The sequence below is a fragment of the Eschrichtius robustus genome, chromosome 17 (genome assembly GCF_028021215.1).
Source record: "Eschrichtius robustus isolate mEscRob2 chromosome 17, mEscRob2.pri, whole genome shotgun sequence".
Taxonomy (NCBI): domain Eukaryota; kingdom Metazoa; phylum Chordata; class Mammalia; order Artiodactyla; family Eschrichtiidae; genus Eschrichtius; species Eschrichtius robustus.
The window spans coordinates 76,010,593-76,032,064 of record NC_090840.1 but is presented as its reverse complement, the minus strand read 5'-3'; the positions used below and the strand labels follow the sequence as shown (position 1 = coordinate 76,032,064).

Sequence of the window (21,472 nt, the reverse complement as noted above, 5' to 3'; positions counted from 1 at the left end):
AGCCATCTCCCATGTGGTATAACGTTGATTGTTCTCAATTAACGTCTCGATGTGATCGCGGTCAAGTTCAACTGGTCTACCCGACCGTGGAGCATCGTCCAGCGAGAAATCTGCTGCACGAAACTTCGCAGACCACCTTTGACAGGTTCGATCAGCCACAGCACCTTCTCCATACACCGCACAAATCTCTTTTTGCGTTTCGGTTGCGTTTTTACCTTTCTTGAAATAATAAAGCATAATATGCCGAAAACGTTGCTTTGTTTCTTCCATCTTCAATATTAAAATGGCTACACAAAAATTCACCAACTTTGATAAGTCTTTTTTTAAATGCACGCTGATACGACAGCTGTCACGTGCAATCTAACAAAATTGTTTCCAATGAAGTTAAAGACAACTGAGTGCTACTAGAGCCATCTTACGCTACTAGAACCATCTTCCGGGAAAAACTGAACGAACCTTTTGGCCAACCCAATAACGAGAAGTTACACACGATTTGCCGCCTCTGCTGCCCTGCTCTCAGATGAGCACCATCACCTCTCCTGGACTATTTTGGTGGCCTCCTAACTGGTCTCTCTGTCACTCACTCGTCCCTTCTCCGGTTCATCTCCACACAGCACGTTGGGCTGTTCCCAAAGCCATTGCCCACCTCTCTCTCCAGCCTCATTTGTGCCATTTTCTCCCCTGGTCCTTCCATACTTGCTGTCTTTCTGTTGCTTGAACAAATGATTCTGTTTCACAGTAAGTAAGTAGAATCTTGATTATTTGCTTTACTAATTATCATCCTTTAAAAGAAAGTTTCTTGTTTTCTGATTGTCTGTGGATGTGTGCTCCTTGGCTTTATCTGAGACATGTAGATTTTCGTTTTGTTTTAATTTGTTTGTTAAAATTGCAACTATTTCTCCTACACATTTCTGGGATCACTGTCGGTTTTGCTCATCATTCTTCCCATGCATTCAACAGATATCTTCTGGGAGACCTACATGCCAGGCACTGTTGTAGACACTGGGACTATAACATCGAAACTATAACATTGAAAGTCCTTATCATTATAGAGCTTACATTCTCAACGGGGAGACGGGTGATAACGAAGGAAATATGTTTATACATATATGTATATGCCTGTAGAAAACTTAGAGTGCTGTTATATAGGCCTGAAATTTTAACCTAACTAGATGATACCAGAATTATCTTAAAGCAGCTTGCTTTTTCAATCAACAGTGTGCTTTAGAAATCTGTTTATGTAGGTCTGCACATATGTAGTTGTTTTCTTCTTTTAAACTCCTACATAATAATACTCTGTAGTATGAATGTAACTATAATCATTTATTCATTCCTCCTATTAGAGTTCTGTTGTTTCTGTTGTTTCCCATTTTCACTATCAAACACGGTGCTACAATGAGCATCCTTGTGCATGCCTACTAGTCTGAATTACCATCCTCCTGGGATAGTAAAAGGCAACCAGGATTTTCTGGTTTGTGTGGTTTTCGGTTTGGGGTTGGGGTTTTTTGGTAATGACTATTATGCATCATAACTATGTTATGATAGTTACGTGAACCAGGTACTGTATCAGCTTGTGTTTGACTCCCTCCTTAGGATCCGGAAGGTGTGGCAGAGAAGGAAGTGCTCCGTCAAGAATGGGATTCTGACCATCTCCCACGCAACAGTAAGTGTGTCTGGTAATTTACCAAGCTGTGTCTGTGATGCCTTCTGGCCATGTGGACTGGAAAGCAAACACGTGCTGTAACCAGCCATGAAAATTTCCCCGGGTGCCTTTAATGTATGGATTAGGTCGGGGGGTTAGGATATTCCTTTACAGAAGAAATTGGTCCTTTCTTGTCCTGCTTCATCTCTTGCTGCACCAGAACTTCTTGTCTTCTGCTCCCTCAAACTGAATCAGGTATTCTTCTACTTTATAACCTCATCTTTGGGGAAGTCTTATTGGTTGTTCTGAAAAACCTAAAGTTTTCTGAATTATAAAGATGGCAGAGGGTGTTCTATACATGAGAAAGTAATGTAGGGAATGAAACAATACGTGTTACAGTGTTCAGTCTTTTTTTTATTGTTACTATTTATTTAAATTACTCAAAAAGCCCCTCAGTATGCTAAAGGATTAAAACATATATAAATAAAACAGTGGAATACTAAAATTGCCTCAGTTACGACTCCCCTTATTTTAGGAATAAAGGCAATCTAATAGTGGAAAACAATGAAGCCAAGTCACTAACATTTACATTCTGTTTCCCTTCAGATTGTTGTATACCTATATAGTGTGTAGTTATACTTACAGTCTATCAGAATTTTTATTTTTATGCTTCGTATCACCCATTTCCAACTAAAAGTTCCAGTATCGACAAAATCCCTATACTTGTCAAAAAGGTTCAGTCTTGGTGGTAGTCAAAGACATGCACAGTAAAACAAGGAATTACTATTTTGCCCTTTTAAAAATAGCAAAAAAAATTTTTTTAATCTTAAAGATGCAAAGATTATCATGGAAGACGTGACAAGTAGGAATGGAAACGGCCAAGTGTAGCAAGAGTCTCTTGACAGAGGTGCATGCAGTTTAACCCGGTGATCCCAGCTTGGAGAGCTTGTAGTGAGAGTTCCGTATCCCGTGCCGAGTGATACTCTTCAGTTCTGTAAGCAGTTAACTGCTAGCAGGATAGTAGAAACAAGGGATGAGCATTTAATACACTGGTATAGATTTACCTCTGTGGAGGAGGAAAGGATGTGCCACTTAGTAAGCACTTCCTCGTGCCAGATACTTCACAAAGTTTATTTCATTTAGTCCTCCCCACAGCCCACGTGGTATTATAATCTTCATTTTACAGATGAAGAAAATAAGGCACAAAGAAGCACCATGACTTGGCTGGTAACTGGCAGAGTTGGAAACTCAGGCTTGGGTCTGTCTAGCATTGCTCCTTACGCCCCTTCTAGGCTGCACTCTCCCCAGGGCACTTAATCAGGTCCTGTTTGTCTTCCTTCAGCCCCTTAACAGACCTTGACACAGAATGTGGTCGGTACACACCTGTGGCCAAACCCTTCCAGGTAGTTGGCTATACATGCGTCTTAAAAATTATTGGCCTTTATGGAACTTGAGCAGTTATGTCATCTCTGTCCTTTTCCTCCTGCAGAAACCTTGGGCTGATTCCTCAGAGGTCTTCAGCTTCCCTCAGACAGCCCAGCTGAGATTTTTAACTATCATGCCAGTTGGGACAAGCCACCCATCTGATACCAGAAATCCTGCTGACAGACTTAGATCAGTTAGTAATTATCACTGAGGCTGTCTAACAGTTAGTCATTTATTCAGCAATGTTTTAATAAGCTTCCACTCTGCCATATGCTAGACTAGGCATCAAAGATACACAAGTGGAAAATGAGATAACTTTGACCTGCTCATGTTTAATTCCATACACAGTTAACCTTAGGAAACAAGTCCTATGAAGAACTTCTGACAGTAATAACATTAGTTGATATTAAGTAAGTACTTACTATGAGCCCAGTTACAGAAAATGCTTTATACAGATTACTGTATGTAATTGTTGCCCCAGGCTACCAGATAAATCTGTTATTAAGAGGGTTTAAGTATCTTGCCCAAGTCCCACGACTGGCAAATGCTAGGATTTCACTCTTAAAGCCTCTGTGAGGGCTTAATGGTTTGTTGGCTAAGGAGGGACTGACCCTACTCATTATTTTGGTGATTAAAATACTTGTGGGGTGTGTCATAAAGGTTTCTGATCACATGATCCAAGATCAGAACCGCTTAAGGGAATAGATAACACTTCCTGAGTGTACACCCTGGGCTGGGCACTCCTTGTTCTGAGCACATGACCACAGCCCGTCTTACATTATTATTAGCTTCTGTTACTCCTATTCCATAGATGGTGAAACCGTCTCCATCCTAGCCCTGTGTGACAGTGCAGATTCCCACCATCTGACTTTGACTTTTCAAAAGCACTGCTATCATCCCATCTCATCATCATCGTCCTGGTGGCTAATGTTTTTGGAATGCTTACCATGTGCCAGGCATCCACCAGCGCCTTGATTAATGCGTGCTGACATTTAATCCTCAACAACCCTGAGTTAGAGGTGAGGTTGTTATCTCCATCTTACAGATGAGGGAGCCCGGGGCTCAGAGAAGTTCAGCTCCCAAGGTCACCCAGCTAACAAATGGCGCGGCTGGGAATCTGGTGCAGGCTGGGACTCTGCCCGTAAACACTCGCACACACCCGGACGTTAACCCCCCCTCACCTGCAACCCCAGTTCCTCCCCAGCGTGGGGTCCCAGGACACAGCCCTGAACCGGAGGTGCCTAAGAGTCAGTGTTTGCGAGAGGCACGTGCCTGTATGAGCCAGCTGGGATTCTCTGATGGCCCGAAACAGGACATGACCCCTGAGCGGTGATTCATTTATTATAAGGACAGTACAGTACAGGTAGCCCTGCAGTTTTGTGATCAGAACCTCAGTGTGGCCTGTCTTGGGTCAGGTATCCTATACTCTTGGGCAACTGCAAGGTGGACCTACCTCGGGGCGAGTCCCAAAGGCATCCAGGGTGGTCTTAGGCCTGCAGCAGTCAGAACAGTGCTCTTCAAGTCACTGGAGTCCCAAGAGACATTTCAGCTGCTGCTCTGTAAGGTATAGATGGAACATGTGGTCCTCAGTTGCCTGAATGTGATTGTGCCTGGCCTTCAAGTCACTTTCCTGAGCCCAACTCATGTCTGATAGTGTCTGATCTTATTAGCTGAGTTAGGTGTAAGCAGTGTGACACTGAGTTGGGTCTAAATCTTGTGCATGAGCAGACATAAAAACCAGAATGGCCCCAGGGGAAATGTTAGGACTTCTCCACTCCCGGGAAGTATTCTTCAGGTTAAATGTACTAAAGTGAACATTTCCAACCATTTGACTTTGTGTGGATCCAGAGGTTTTAGTTAAAAATTTGCTGTGTGTGCCCTGTCTTCACGTTCTTCTCGCCTTGGATTTGTCTGGCTATGACAGTCCTCAGTAAGCATTCTGACAAGTTACTCAATGGCCTTATCCTATTCCATCGATTTGCTTCTCTTAAGAACCTGCTGTGGGAGATCACAAAGATCAAGTGAGTCAGCGGCACTGCTCACGTGTAGTTTACATGGCCTTGGGTAATATGCTGAAAATAAAAACATACGTTCTCTTCCACCCTCCCTTTTTCTTTCCTGCCAAACACGTCATTGTGGCCAAGTCAGCTGTTTCTATGCTTTCTTAAGGCTCTAATCAACAGCAGACATCACATCAGCTGCATTGTTTAGTGGCTAAGAGAATGGACTGTGGCATCTGTCAGATTTGAGTCTGAATCCCAGCTTCGCCATTGACCGTGTGACCTTGAGAAAAATATTTAACTCCTAAAGGTGCAAGTAAGGATTAAATGAGATACCATGCTGTGTGGGGGCCACAGTTCCTAGTAGTTGTCGCTATTAGTGTTACCTCCTCAGATGTTGCTGGCGGTACTGAAACCTATTGACAGTTACCCTCTCCTGCTATAAATGTTGGAAATTGTGGGTCTACCTCTCCTGCCCCCGGAGCAGCCCAGAGGAAAATGGAATTCTCCGCCTAACTTCTGACTGCCTCCCACTGGTCTGTGTTAACCTGTTCCCCACTTTTCATTGGCTTTAGGCCACACTTTTTTGCTGCCAGTTATATCACTTTGTAATCACATAACCTGCTCCCACAGAAAGATCTCTGTAGCCAGCTTGAGCTGGCTTTTCCAGACTTTGCAAACACCACTGATCACTTAGAATCAGGTTGAAAGTCAAGGCCAGCAGTTTCCTGGGAAAACATAAGGAATTCAGTGATCACTGGAAAAGTGGATAAACGAACTTTTTTGTCAGAAAAATATAGGGCCTTTGTTTGGGACCCCTTAACACAGGGGAATTCCTCCTTCTTGAAGGACCCCAGTCACTTTTGCAGGTTGTTCTTATCAGGTTGACTCAGGAAAGGGTCGGGTATGCATTTAGATTAATAAGCTGTGGTCTGTTGGCTTAACCACATACGCGAGACCTACTCCAGGGGCCATCCATCTCCCCAACTTACTGTTCTAGAAAGAAATTCACTTTGTGTACACCTGCAAGATTTGCTCCCATCCCTACAAGATTTCATCTACAAATTCATTGCTTCATGTACCTGTTCAAAGACATAATTTTTTTTTTTAATTTACTGTTTAAAGTAATCCAGCACTTTGGGAATCAAATTCAGTGAGACTCTCTGAATCTGCTGTAACAATAATATTGATAGTATCTAGTATCTGCTCAGCGCAGCATATGAGGTTTTCATTTCAAAAATGCTAATTCTAACAAATCTATGGAAAACATTTTAGTCAGCCTCAAAGCTTCAGGATAAAAGTGTTTATATCAAACCACTAAACTATTACAAATAAATTTCTGTACCCTTGTATTATTTGCTTGTACTTTTTTTTTTTACTATAAGCATTATAGTATATAATAAAACAAATTATCAAAGAAAGAAAGTATATGAATTATAGGTGAAATATTACTTTATTATAATAATCCTGAAATATTAATTTCAAGAGTATAAGAAGCTTTGCTTCTCAAAAACCCTTCCTGAATTTATTAACCCCAGTGTCACATACGGTTCAAATATGGGTTGGCAAAAGAAAGATGACTGCCATTTATTGAGCATTTAGAGCGTGCCCTGCACTCAGTCTTCTGCCTTCACCTGCAGGGGTGGTTCACGGTCTTCATTTTTCACTAGTCTGGAAGGTCTTAGGAGGTGGAAATTATGTCTTACTCACCTTTGAATTCCCAGTGCCTAACACACTGCCTGACATGTAGTTAGTGCTCAATGAATACTTTTTGAATGAAGTTGCATTTCATAGATGAAGAAAGTAAGGCTCAGAGAGGTTAAATCCCATGCCCAGGGTCACATAGTCTGTAAATAGCTGAACCAGTTTTCAAACCCCAAAGCCAATTCTCTTTCTACTACATTGATAGGCCTTTCCTCCGATGCCAGCTTGTTGTTAGGTCTTTGAAAGGTTTGTGAAGAATAGTTCTTTGGAATGAAACTCCTTACCTTGTTGTTGAATCAATCATAGGGTCTCAGGGTAAAGACGGCTACTCTAAGGGTTTCCAGGAGCGGGGAGCAGAGGGGTCAGGGTCATGAAGATATTACAGGGGGTCCGTGAACTTATCTTTGAATCTGAAGACTGATTTTTTAAAGTCATACATTCTTTAAATGCCTGCAGATGCTCTTATGATTAACACTGTAACAGTCATTAAATTCATAGCCACTAGTTTCTCAACACTAAAGATACTTTCAGTATCACACAGAAGTCCACTAAGGTTTGATTTTTACTCTAAAAGTTGGAGAATCCAACTGAACCGGACCAGGTGGAGCCTCTTCAGATGATTCTTGGTGGGCTGGACGTTTTAGAAGGATGAGATTAAGAGCATAGCCCTCTGAGTCAACCTGGAATTAAATGCCTCTTGAGCTACTTATTGTGTGTGGCTTTTAAGATACTTAATTTTACTCCTCATTTGTTAAATAAGATAATAACAGTACCTGTCTTTCAGTGTTGTGAGAATTAAATGAGATGATGCATTTAAAGCTTTGTAGAGCCTGGACCCCACTAAGTGTCTGGCAAACTTAATAATTACTCTCATCATCTGGGTGAGCTGAGGTGGGGTGACAGCATCCAGCACCATGGGGCCAGACTGCTATGATTGGAGTCCAAATGACACTGAGTCCCTCACAATACTGCCAGATTCATGGGTGTGTGTAAAGATTAAACGAGTTCATTGATTATAAGGAATTAGAACGCGATGTGGGGCGGAAGTAGCACTAAATAATTGTCAGCTATTATTATTGCTATCACTATTATCTTCTTCCCTAATGTGTTAACATCTCAATTTTAATTTGATTTGTTGGAATTCCTTTGTATTGCTATTTCCTTACCCCTCGAGGTACTTAATGAAGCCGGTTTGGGGCACCTGTCCTCTCAAAGGAATTTCATTTCTTCCTGTTAGAGGTGAACAGCACTCCTGACATCTCCAGGGCATTGCACTAAAGCAAGAATCTGATGTCTCTCTCCCTGTCCTTGGGCTCTTTAGACCCACAGACATTTTCCAAGGACTATTCTCTGTGCTATCCAGAGCCCTGAAGATAACATTCAGCTGCGAGGGCTTTAACAGATGCGCTGAAAGCCCGTTCACAATGGGCTGCTCCCTGCCTCGAAGTGTGTTTAATAACCTGATTTCTGTGATTGGCCTCTATTGCTTTCTGAGGCTATTCTGGACTCTGCCCAATTGCACATCTTTTATTCCCATTGTCACTACAAGAAGAGACTATTTTCCTTTCCCCCAGTGATTAGAAGCAGCACTGTGAATTGTAAAAGAACAAACTTTGGAGCTAATTAGACCTGGGCTTAAACTCCTGAACAAGCTGTAGGACCTTGGATAAGTTACTTAAGCCTTTGGAGCCTCACTTTTCTCCAATGTAAAATGGGTATAATTTGCTTATTAAGAAGTCTTATTCCTTTCTAAGCAGGCATGAGGCCAGGTACTACGGAAGCAGTGGTGAATTAGTGGCCCCTGGCCTCTTGGAGCCTGGGGTAAACAAAGGCTAAGTGCTGTAAAAGAAGTGAGCAGCTGGGATAGAAAATAAGAGGGGCAGCCCCACTGGTGTGGGCAGGGAAGGCGTCTCTGCAGGTGGCAGTGATCCTGGTGAGGAGTCCCAGCAGAGCGAAGAGGACAGTCCAAAGTCCTGAGGACAGAACGCATGTTCAGAGAACCCAAGAGAAGCCAATAGGGGTAGAATGGTATCACTTTCCTTACTCTCTTTTGAGAGTCGTTTGGAGGTTTAATTAAACACTCTTTAAAAGCTGTTGCTATCTAGATGCAAAAAAAAAGAAAATTCAAGGATGAACTTAAAAAATACTTTATAGTTGGTATAACAAAAATTCCAATTAAGCAAGAACCATAAAAAATTTTTGTAGAGCATCGTGAACCAGTGTTTTTAATTCCTACTTGAATTTCTCCCTCCTCCATTTGAATAATAATTCTCTATTCTATGTCCCTTCCATCAGCTTCAGGTGGTGCCATTTTCCTTCACCTCATCAGCCAGCTCCTTACCCCACTGCCCTGGTGACATGGAACTCCCTCTCCTCCCCCACTTTTTTTTTAAACAGAAGACCAGAGTTGACTTTCATAAATCAAGTTCAGAATGCAGCCTCAGGTCCTAAGGCACTGGTGTTGAATCTTCTAAATAGTCACGGTCACCAGCAAAAGAAACACAGTTGTTCCACGCAGATAATGTCATTTGGACATACAAATAAGCAGCACTATTTCCAAAACTCAGGGGGTCCTGTGGAATATCTTTGTAGGCGTCTGCCATATTGCAAATAACAGACCTGAAGACATGGACGTTTATTAGAGGGCTTCCCAAACTCAAGTTCCATAAAATATAAGTTTAGAAATCTAACTGATTATGCTTTACAGGTTGTTTATTCTTCTAAACAATATATTCAACAGCGATTTTTACTCGATTTGAATCCTGGAGAAGGAGCTTCTCCTTTTCACGTTTGAATCCCAAGATTATGTATTAGCAGCATCGATACAGAGTGTATTCCTGATACAAACCCTTATCACTTCCATCTGAGTGAATCATTACAAGTGATTGGGAGAGGCTGCAATTGGCTAAATGAACTCAGTGATTTGCAGTCCTGACTGTACGTTAGAATCATCTGGCTTCACTCCCAAAGGTTCTGATTTAGTTGGTCTGGTGCTGCAGCCCAAGGATTGCTTCCCAGGTAATTCTGATGCTCAGCCAGATGGAGAATCACTGAGCCCCTCCCCCACTGTTTGCCAGTGGTGTAATTTAAAAGGACAGACAAGAGGGGCGGGTAGTAAGGTGGAAACCTGCAGCCAGTTTCAAGGACTTCTGTAAGGTTTGTGAACTGGCGTGGACCTCAATTCAGAACTTGGCCAGTTTGAAGTCTGAGTCTCCCTACCTCCCTTTTTATTCTAGTTGAGGGTCCTTTTAACAGATGAAGCAGTAAAATCAGAGCAGTGGGCCGGTCTAAGCTTCTCTCTAAGCTCCTCTCAATTTCCTGAGTCCCCAGCGTTTCTGGGCCCTTTAACCCCCTCTTCCGGTTCCTCTCTGTCTGTCTGGAGTCCCCTCACTTCGTTTGCATGTTCTTTGTCTTCATACAGAAGCCAGGGCACTCTGCTTCCCCTTTCTCTACCCTGCCCATGGCACACAGCCTCAGTTCACCCTCTGTAACCCTCCTGTCAGACAGGATCTGTGTTCTCTTTGAACCCGGATGACGTTAATGGGTAACTCTCCCAGAGGTGGTTGCATTTTTTTTTTTTTTTAATTTAATTTTGGCTGTGTTGGGTCTTCGTTTCTGTGAGAGGGCTTTCTCCAGTTGCGGCAAGCGGGGGCCACCCTTCATCGCAGTGTGTGGGCCTCTCACTATCGTGGCCTCTCTTGTTGCGGAGCACAGGCTCCAGACGCGCAGGCTCAGTAGCTGTGGCTCACGGGCCCAGTTGCTCCGCGGCATGTGGGATCTTCCCAGACCAGGGCTCGAACCCGTGTCCCCTGCATTGGCAGGCAGATTCTCAACCACTGCGCCACCAGGGAAGCCCAGGTGGTTGCATTTTTAACAAGGAATACCGCCTTAATCTAGAGGGATGTTGATGACAGTATAGAATCTTAGGTGTCAGCTATGTGGACGCCATTAGAGGAGATAGTTGGGAAATAATAGCTATAAAAATAGTAACTACCATGTATTAAGCACACACCCCATGCTAGTTTCATGTTTTCCCACTTAAGTTTCATAGCAGCCTCACAAGGTAGTTGCCGTTACCTCCATTTTAAGGGGGAAAAGTCAAAGTCACACAACCAGCAGGTGCTTGCGCCAGGTTTGAACCAAAGAAGTTGAATTCTAGAGCCCGTGCCACCTCCCACTTGAAGGGGGAGCACCAGCACTTGTTCAGACATTGCCTCGGTTCATCATCACAGCGGAGATAGGCGTTGTCTCCCTTCTCTATGACAAGAAGAATTGGGACTCAGGAGAGCTCATGGCTCCAGGATGGACGACTGGGCCTAGACTCAGACCCGGGTCTGATTGCCTCCAGAATTATGTTTTTCTCTCCAGTCTACCGTGTACCTTAGAGTATGAGTAGTAAATTGCTTTTGTAAATTAACAGAATATTGTATTGCTCCAGACAAACAAGCAGGAGCCTCAGTGTGGCTCCATGAAAGCCAGGTATTTATGGCAGTGTCTCGTTCTGGCTTTAAAGACCAAGAATTGCACCCTCCATCCCCTTTTGGCTAATACTCCAGAATCACAAGGGTGTCACAAGGGTGCTGATGCTGCCTGGGGTTTGAGGAACTGCCAGATACATCTCTCCTGCTTTCTTGTTGAGCAGAGATTTTCGGAAACTCTGGACTTGATTCTTAGATCAATCAAGGGACTTGATTCTTAGATGAAGAAGGGAGGGTGAAACTGAAGGATTAAAGTGGTTACTACAGTTAAATAGGAAATGTGAGTTTAAAAGTTCTATGCTGGCCCAAACGTTATATACTGGCAAATAGTAGGCACTCAGTAAATGTTTGTGGAAATGACTAAATGATGAATATCTAGCACATTGGTCGGATGAGGTAACATCAGTCCCACTTCTTAATCAGGAGCCCCAATAACCTCTTTTTTTTTTTCCTGTTTACATTACAGCATTGTTTAATGTTGATTCTAGAGTGGAACATACTCTCAGAAGTCGTGACGAGTTCATTACTGCAATAAGAAATTTTCAAGAAAATCTCCACTTGCAAATAGATCTTTCTTGCACATGCACACACGTTCTGCCAACTAGAAATCGGTCCTATGGTTTAAATGGTTGGGAGGTTTAAGGGAATTCCTAATCGTCATACTCTAGGATGAATTGCTTCAGTTGGGTGATCAGTTCCTTCTCCCCTGAGCTGTCTGAAGGCTCACTAAACGGATGGGGGAGCTTTAATTGTGGCCACAAGATAGTAATTTTGGAATGTGGAACAGGTGGAGAATAAGTGAGACTTCTCAGCAGGCGTATTAAGTGACCTGGAAGGGAAAGGAGGGAACTGGCCATTCCAGGGTAGGAAGAACCAGAAAGGGAAAAAGAAGAAAGATGTTTTCACTGACTCTGCAAATGTCCCGAGGGTCTGTCTGGGCAGGGAAACAGCATGATAAATGCGGAGAGCTCTGGGAAGAAATTTGTTCAAATCCCAGTTTTGCTTTTTACTTTTTTTTTTTTTTTTTTTTTAAAGAGCTCAGCTTTTTATTGAACGTGCTACTAAAGAGGTTTAGTCAAAAAGACCAAAGCCCATGTCATCATCAGACTCTTCAGATTCTTCTTTCTTTGCTTCCACTTTCTTCTCCTCAGCTGGGGCAGCAGTGGTGGAGGGGGCAGGACCTCCTGCTGGGGCAGCACCAGCTGCTGGGGCAGGTCCACCTGCCCCCACATTGCAGATGAGGCTCCCGATGTTGACATTGGCCAAAGCCTTTGCAAACAAGCCTGGCCAGAAAGGTTCAACATTTACACCGGCTGCTTTAATGAGGGCATTGATCTCATCCTCCGTGACCGTCACCTCATCGTCGTGTAGGATGAGGGCCGAGTAGATGCAGGCGAGCTCCGAGACGGAGACCGTGGTGCGGACGGGTGCTAGGCAGGGACTGCCGGGCGCGGTGCTAGTCGCCGGATGAAGTGAGGATCTCACCCCAACGCGGCCTTAGCTTCCTCGGAAGGACCGAGCACCTTAGTGGAAACTGAGGAAAAGGAAAGTGCTTTTTACTTTGTGTAAAACATTGGTCAGTTTATTTTCACCTTCCTGACCCTTGGTTTTCTCATGTGCAAAATGGGTACAGTCACTGTACCTAGCCCATAGGGGTATTGCAAGAGAATTTATTATTGCAAATAATAAAATTTATATACAGTATCGAGTAGTTGAGTTGCTCAATAAACGAAAACATCTGTCTTGCCCCAAAGAAACCAAAATGCTTTCCAGAAGCCAAAAGTTTTAATGTACTACAATTTTGGAGATAAGCTCTTTCTGCAGTGCTAGGTGTTCACTGTGTACCTAACTTCTTGTCAGGGGGTTATTGTGGTTGTTGATTGTGTGCCAAACGTATGTGCCCCTCTAGGGCATGGTGGGTGTCCAAATAAATATTTATTGAACAAAAAATTGAAATGCCTGTAAGAATCTGAACAGCAGTGTTAGCAAGCATTAGCCTAGGAAGTGCAGAGAGCTTTATTATTTTATTTTTACCTCTATCTACACAGCAGGCTCAGCCTGGCTGGGTCAGGCTTATTTCCCAAGTAATTAATGATGTTCACTTCTTGTTTGTGAAGCAGAGCAATTCAGCAGGATGATGGGGAGAAATAACTTCATTTCTGGATACTAATTCCCGTAGCAGCTGTTTTCTGCTCACAGAAATATGCCTGCGCTAACGACTTCACGCTTCCAGCAAAATCACGTCACCGCAGTGCATGCCGAGCTGTCTAAGGAGAAATGTGTGGTGTTTTTTTTCTTTCGGGAGACGCAGAAACATTCGTCAGAATCGACTCATTCTGTTTGTGCACGCATTTCTGATGACTTTCCTAGCTGAACGGCATCTTCTAGTTTGGGTGGCAGAGCACTATGTCACCAGGGCTAATATCTTCATCACTTCTGTGCAGGGAATGTGTCCAGAGCTTCCCTAGTGGAAACATTTTCAAAAACCTGCAAATGGCTTTGCCACATGCTTGGGTAAAAGTGAACTCTTCTCTGTATAACGTTAACTGGAAAAAGCAATTTGCAAAACAGTATACACAAATTGAACCAAACCATTTTTTCTAAGAACAGACATTTCACACACACACATATCTTGTTAAAATCCGGTATTAACAATGACTGTCTCTGGGTGTGAAAGTGGGATTAACAAGTAACGTTCAGTTTCTTCTTTGCACTGTGTCTAGCTCCGAGTGTTTCCTCAGTGAATATGCATTCTTTTAATGAAAAGTAAAACCTGTAAAAGGACAAGCCTCAGAGTTTCAGGGAACAGAGCCAAAACAATCTTCATTTTTGAAAGGTATCATAATTGTATTTGGGGTAGAGCACTTGTAGCTTTTGAAAGATGGTGCTCAGCAGAGCCTGCAGGGGCCGCGGGCCCCTTCACTCATCGTTCAAATGCAGAGCCTGGGAGAGCCACCTACCAGGTAGAGGTTACTTTGGGAATAATTTATTGAAAGTCTCTTTTTTTGCCGTATCTTGAGTCCCTGGCCCCCAGTACAATGACCCTGACTTTAATTCAGGCCCCCATCATTGCTCATCAGTCTTACTCTCTCGGCCTCCTCCACCAGCTGTCCCCCTGGATGCAAGTGGACTGCAGACCTCCTGGGATGGGACAAGAGTCCTTAGCACCACATGCAGTGCCCTCCCTGCTTCTCCTTCCGCGTCACCTACTGCCTTGTCCCTTGCATTCCCCCCCAGGTGCCTGCACCTGCACCTTCTCCTCTAAGCCCTCACTCAGGGAAGAGGCTGCCTCTGGAGCCTTATGGAAATCCAGCTCAGGCTCTGGGCCCCGCCGGGCACCAGGCACGTCCTAGGCCCATGGTCGTGTCTGTTTCCCGTAGCTGCTGGGTGGCACAGACCACCTGTTCTTCATATGTGCTTAGATGTGGTAGAGACTTCATCAGTATCTTGTCCAGTGAATAAGTGGATAGGTGTTTCAAATAGGCTTCTAAAACTTCTCTTTGAATCAATTTTGAAAGTCAAATGACCTGAGAAGATATTAAAGTAGAAGTTAATCTTTGGAACCTTTGCTCTATTTCTAACCCTTATTCTCAGAAGGAGGTGTTCCTCCTGGGCTGGGGCTTCAGGCTGCTCCTGGGGGATTTTGTGTGGCTGTCTTTCCCATGGAAGCAGAAAGGAAGCAGGAGCGGGCCTTTGGTCCACTCAACACCGGATTCAGCTCCAGGCTCTGCTGCTTCCTTACTAGGAGATTTTAGGGAAGTTGGTTAACCTCTCTGCGCCTCTGCTTCTTCATCTTGTTAGTAAAAGAAACTAAAAATAGTTCCCTCACAGGTCATACATGAGATAGAATATGTAAGGCCCCTGGAATGCATTCATTCATTTGATAAATATTTGAGTGCCTGCTGCAGAAAAATGTGTGCTCTTAGTGGGAAGAAAGATAAGAAGTAAATAGGAGTGAGAAGACCCAGGAAGAAAATACAGCAGGGTGCGAAGAGGTAGGAAGTCTAGGGAGGGTGGTCAGGCCAGGAACCGCTCCTCTGGGGAGGTGCTGACCGGGAGAGGCCTGGAGAGAGCGAGCTAGAGTTGTCCCTGGGAGGCCAGTGCCCCTCACCGCCGGCAGGGAGAGCGGCAGCTCAAGCGGCAGGAGCCGAAGTCACAAGGAGCCTGGAGGTGGTCCTTGGAGGGCCTGGCACAGCCTGGGGTTTTCATCCAAAGCGTGGTAGCAATCATCAACAGTGAGGACTCAGTAAATACATGTTTCCTTTCCTTTTTATCCTTTCTGGTACTTAAACAGTATGAAAGCAGTTCCTAAACTGTTCCACGGTGTTGTAGCCCAGGGCAAGTCATTTAGTCTCACTATGATTTTAGTCCGCTGAACCGCCGGGAGAGATCATACCTTCTTTAATCGGTATACCTATACATTAGTACTAAATGTCGAGAAAGGACTTTGACATTTGGGCAAGTTATACAGACCTGGAGTTTCAGCGATGACTAGTGATTCCGAGGCTTCTGGTCCCTTGGTCCATGTACCCTGGTTCAGCATCCCGCTCCACTTCCTGGGGTTCCTGGGCTCGGTACTGGCCACATCGGCTGCTTCACCTGTCAAAAATTGTGTTCTCTGCTCTTCAGATTCACATTTGGGGTGATAGGTCCTTTGTCTCACTGGCATTTGGGGGGAGAATACTATGTACAGGCAAGACATGTCTGTGTCAAGTGAAGTTGATGTTGATGTGGCAGATGTCAGTCCAGCAGACTTGACAAGCTTCCAAGGGAATAAGTGTCACATGTCATTGTCACTGAAGTTGTGGGTCAATCATGCAGTGACTTAAACTGTACAAAACCCTTGTCGTCAGAAACTTTCTGGTAATGTACTTGGAAGTAGCCCATGCTTTGAAATGAGAGGTGAATGGTGCTATTTCATTTTCCAGGATCGGTTGATACTTAACTGAATATTTTTTCCTTTTTTAAAATTTTGTCTCTGTTACTTGGTTGTATCTGTTGGTTGTTCAGAAACAGTGGAGTCACAAACATTTGGGAAGAAAAAAGAAATCATCTAGTTAACCCTCTTTCACATTCACATGTGAATGGTGTCTCAAAAATTCTTAAGGTTTTCAAAGAGATTTCTCTACTTAGGTTAAGAAACTTGAAACCTCTTATTATGCATAATCAACTTAAACTTGGGAAGTTCTTCCTCATGTCTGGCGCAAATCTTCGACAATTTGAGTTCTGTGCAAATGGAAAACAGCTGCAGACCTTCCCCGATAACAACCCTTCAAGTCCTTGCAGACCATGATTAAGTCACTCCTCAGCCTCTTTCCTCTGACTAAATAATGCCTTTAAACCGTCTTCAAAGTTCCCGTTTTCCACCCCTTTAATCATCTGTTGATCTTCCCTAAGCTTTTCTGCATCCTCCTTTAAATGTGGATGCCAAATTGGAACATGGTATTCTACAAAGTCTCACCATTAACCAGGCTCGCTACCTTTCCAGCCTGTCAGATGTCTTTGTCGATCATAAGGGAAATCCAGTGATTTTATCAACACCCAAAAAGATGAGGACTCAACAGTTTATTTTACAGTGGACCCCCCGGCCAAGGTTTGTGGTTGCAGCTGCTGGTTTTGGAGACGGGGGCCTTTAGCAACCCCTACACCAGGTCTATTCTAAGAAAACGTTTCAGGCCCACAACCTTCTGCCTCCCCATCCTGGGTTTGGCAATCAGTCTGTAGTACAGGAATCCTTTCCCGAGCCCTGGTTCCTCTTAGGCAAAACCGTCCTGTACAGGACTTTACTTCTGGTTTCCATGTCTAAGTCACATGTACATGCAAAGAATATGAAATCCCTAGGGGTCTCTCACTTCCTCCCCCCAGAGAGCTTGCTTTGGAACAGATAGACTCAGGACAAAACGTGTTGCTTTCTGTGTCTAATCTTGAAACCACAGAGGAGGATCTCAGAAGTTGTCCAGAAAGCACAGGAAGGTAAACGGAAATGAAGTGTCTGGTGCCCATTATTGAGAATGAGAGGCTCAGCATGTGTCGTTGAAATATTCTTGATCATAAGCCACTGATGGGACCTATCTCTACCCTCTCCCCCTCTGCTTTCCCTAAAGACTTAAGTTGGATGGGTGGAAGTGCTCCTGGCATGGAGATTTCCAGAATCATGACTGTCAGCTGGGGTAGGCATGCAGGCCTGACTAAAGAGTTCATTGCTTATTTCTGCAGACTTCTGTTCAAGCAAAGCCCAGCCCGGGCACTCAGGCACTTCACTCCTTGGTCAGCTCCTTCCGGAAGCTGGCATTCACCATTGGCCAGCCTGTGATCTTGGACACGTGGGCAGGAGGGCAAGAAAGAGTTTTGACCAGAACGATTATGTGGCGAGACTCCTTTTAAGTAAAGCCTACATTAGCGTGACTATTTAGATACTGCAGGCTCTGTATGAATTATATGTGTGACCAAGAGATTTGCTGGAAAGTGATGGGAAATCCTCATCATCTTTCCCTCTCTCCAGATTTTGGGGCTCGTTAAGCAATGTCTCATCGGTAGTAGTTGTACTTTTGGGAGAAGTAATGGGAATTTCGTGTTGTAGCCAAGATTTGTGGATGCCTGAGACATTGGGTTTGGGGTGATTGGTTACTGGGGTCATTTTGAGTGAATGAAGGAAATACACTCAGCTACACTTCACAGGAAGATGCAGTAATGAAAAGTGCCACCTCTTCGAGCTTGTATATGTGTAGGTTCCAGAAAGGCACATTTCCATGGGTCATACCGACTCTTCATTGAAAGTGAGATGGATTATCTCGATTCCATTCTGATTAGTCACCAGGACGTTTATACACAGTTAAAAGACATTTAGTAGGCCACCTAACATTTTTTTTCCTTCTTTAATGAGATTCAGAATTCTGATGGGGTGAATTAGAACTTAATCAAATCTATCATGATCCTGCACACCTGCCCCACGGGGCCCTGGGCCTGTGGGGAACAGCGAGTGCTGCCCGTAACTTCTCCCTTTCGTCTTGTGTCCAGTCTAACAGGCAACCCGCCAAGTTGAACCTTCTCACCTGTCAGGTGAAACCGAATGCCGAGGACAAGAAGTCTTTTGACCTGATATCACGTGAGTCCTTTTTCTCCCGAGTCAGTTATTGTGGATTCTGCCACCAGCCTATTCCCGTTCTCTGGGTTGGAAACCGCAGCTTTCCCAAGCAGGGCTCCTTGCTGTACTGCACACGCAGCTCTGAGAAGAGCCCTGGGCCTCTCTGCACGGAGCCCACCTGCAGGTGGGAAGGCATAACCGTGTCAGACCTGACTGCAGTGGAGCAGAATCTAGATTGGTGCAGTAAACCAGACCAGTTCTTGGCTGCAAGTACACAGCTTTATCCCCCTGGAAGGATTTTTGTAAGCACACTCCCATTTCTCTTCTACATCTGCTGAATCAGTCTTTGGTGTGAGGCCCAGACACAGGTGTTTTTTCAGAAGTCCCCGGGTGATTCCAACATGTACCTGTGGTTGAGATGCGCAGACGTAGACTTGACAACACAGGTGTGCCACTGTGTCTGTCCAGCTGATTTGCCCAGCTGCACAATCAAGCCCTGAAAGGAAAAACCATTTCCTTGCTTCCAGGCAGAACTGCCTTCTGACATCATGAATCAGTGACACTGTGCTCTTGTCACTGTCTTATTCCGCGGGTCAGAGTATGTTTTTCTCTTGTTATGAGGTTGCGCAGTGACCCACCCACCCCCCAACTGATGGCCTGTATTCTCACAGTCTTCAGAGTGAGGGGAGATTGTTTTCCTCCAGTCTGGCTCCCTGTGCTTTCACTGGTCCCATGGGTGTTCGCGGTAGCTGAGGGGACATCTCTTTGTAAAGGAAGAGGATGGCAGTGCTGATAAAGTGACTCACAAATACTCTGAAATCCTCCAGCACTGAGCTTCGGTGTTCATCCTTCTCTGTAGAGCCCCACAGGACAGGCCAACCAACAGCCTATGATCTATGTGTAGAGCACAAAAATACTTTCCTGTCCCTTGAAATCCTTCTGATGTAGTCCTGAGAATGGAAAAAGCAGTCCCAGCCCAAAAGATGGACTCAGTTGTGAGACTCTGGGTAGAGTCTAAGCCGGATTCTACAGCACCTGCTGAAGTTCAGATTCCCCATGATTTTTATGACCGTGAGATTTCTTGGGTTACTGATGAGAAAGAAATACGAAAAGTTGGAATTATACTATGACTTCAAAAGTTAAGAACCCCTCAATTTGAGAATCCATAGGTTATTAATAATAATTATTGAATGTCTAATATGTGCCAGGTGCTTTATAAACATGGGCAAACCTCTCAAAAGCCCTGTCAGTTTCCTGTTTCACAGAAGAAAAACCTGAGACTCAGAGGTTCAGCAACTTACACAAGGTCTCAGTGGTAAAGCAGGGATTCAGCCGAGGCGCTTGGGCTCTACTACCTGTGGCGTGTTCCTCTCTCTCAGGGAGATGAGGAGGGGGGCCTACCCTGGAGCAGTCACGTAGTGAGTGACTGGCTAGTAAGTAAAGGTGGTAAGTCAGTGGTAGTTTGACCTCAGTATGTAGAAACATTCTAGCAGATCCCACATTTTAAGGAAGAGCTTCCCTCATGTACGCCTGCCCAAACTATCCAAGTTAAGCTGCCCTCTCCTTACCTGGGTCGCAGCTTGAGGATGCTCTTCCAGCAAGGCTTGAGCCCTTCTTCCCTGAAGCCTGATTCAACCAGAGAGGAACCTGGGGCAGGATGTGCCTGCTTGTCAGGGCTGCCTTGCGAGTTATTTATCGTTTCTGGAAAGGAATTTTTTAAAAAGAAAAGCCAGTGAAAGGCAAACTGAAAAGGAAAAGTAGAATACTGAGTTCGCAGGTAGCAGTCTCCGATTTGTCACCGAGATCCACCTGACCAGGTAGGGACCCGTCCCCCTTCCCACTTGTTTTTCAAAAGAAGTGCTAGGCATTCACGTGGTGTTCGCAGTTATTTTGTTGTATTCTTGTTGCCCTTCAGAAAAATAATATTGACAAAGTGAATCGTGTAACTGCTAAAACAAAATGTTGCAAAAATAAAATTATATTAAAATCCTGCTTTTAATGTGTTCCCCACCCCCCAGGAACTTTCAAAATTTGCATTAATACCTAAGGTATTCTGCTTTCTAAGGTTTTGCTTTTTCCTCTTTTTTTGTATTTTAGATAATAGGACGTATCACTTTCAGGCAGAAGATGAGCAGGATTATGTAGCGTAAGTAACTCTGAAATAACGGCACGATGCCTTAAATTGAAGAAGCATCTCTCTGTCCTGTACAGTATACCTTTAAGTTTTCTTTTTTTTACTGAGAATCCTGGTGGTTATTTCTCACCTCTGGGCCGTCACATGTGTCTCTCCTCTCTGTCTAGGGTGCTCAGTAAACTCAGCTGTCCCCTGCAAGGTTCTGCTCAAGTCACACCACCCTGCCCTGGGGGTTTTGCTCCCTCCCTCCTGCCCCGCACCCACTTCACACCCCTCTGGATCCCCTGGCTCAGCCCAAGCCCTCTGGAGACCTAGAGCTTCTTGAGGGCAAGGACTGTGCCTTCTTCATTTCTAATCCCATCATCTGCACTTGGGAGGGGTTTATTCGGTGTTCAAGTAATTCATATTTGGTGGAGTGGAATGGCTACCTTTTGCCTTCTCTCTGGGTGCTGGTGGTAGTGATGGGGGGAACTTGGTTTTGATGAAGACGTCCTGGCATCCTGCACGGAAAGATGTTTATTTTCCTCCAAGTTGCACGGAGGACTTTTCACTGCCTCATTGAGTTGTTCTCTCACGTGAAAGTGTCCAGTGAATTGAACAGGGAAATCCTTTCTCATCTCACTGTGGAAGGAGGCAGGTACAACAGAAGAGCAGCTGCCTGTTTAAAGGCAGGCAGACTTGACGTCTAGTCCAGAATCTGCCCGGTAGTGACTTTGTGACCTTGGAAAGATCATCCCACCTCGGCCTTCTTGTCAGTAAGATGGGTTCTAGCCCTCGCTTGCAGGATTTTGAGACTTGAGGTAAAATGTGTAAAGCTTCTCATACAGTGCCAGTTTTTTTTTTTTTACTACTATAAACTCAAAGTGACTTTTAAAGTAAAAGTTAAAACACCGTTATGCAGTATTTTATTTCTTAATACTTTTTTTGTATGCCTGTTACTTTAAAATAATTTTAAAGCTTTTTGAAGAATTTTCAGAAATAGTTGCTTTGATTCTTGACCCTTTT

The 21,472-nt window shown here is 44.3% G+C and overlaps 1 protein-coding gene and 1 pseudogene across 2 annotated transcripts in view; one reads left to right on the top strand and one right to left on the bottom strand.

Moving 5' to 3' along the window:
- ASAP1 (ArfGAP with SH3 domain, ankyrin repeat and PH domain 1) overlaps window positions 1–21,472 on the top strand; it is a 350,516-nt gene that overhangs the window by 280,612 nt on the left and 48,432 nt on the right. For both annotated transcript variants that reach the window (XM_068525312.1, XM_068525311.1), the window contains 3 exons: window positions 1,594–1,663; window positions 18,267–18,354; window positions 20,431–20,479. In XM_068525312.1, the coding sequence (XP_068381413.1) occupies window positions 1,594–1,663; window positions 18,267–18,354; window positions 20,431–20,479 (207 nt within the window). The remainder of the gene's footprint in view (window positions 1–1,593; window positions 1,664–18,266; window positions 18,355–20,430; window positions 20,480–21,472) is intronic.
- LOC137751623 (large ribosomal subunit protein P1 pseudogene) lies at window positions 12,266–13,506 on the bottom strand (annotated as a pseudogene).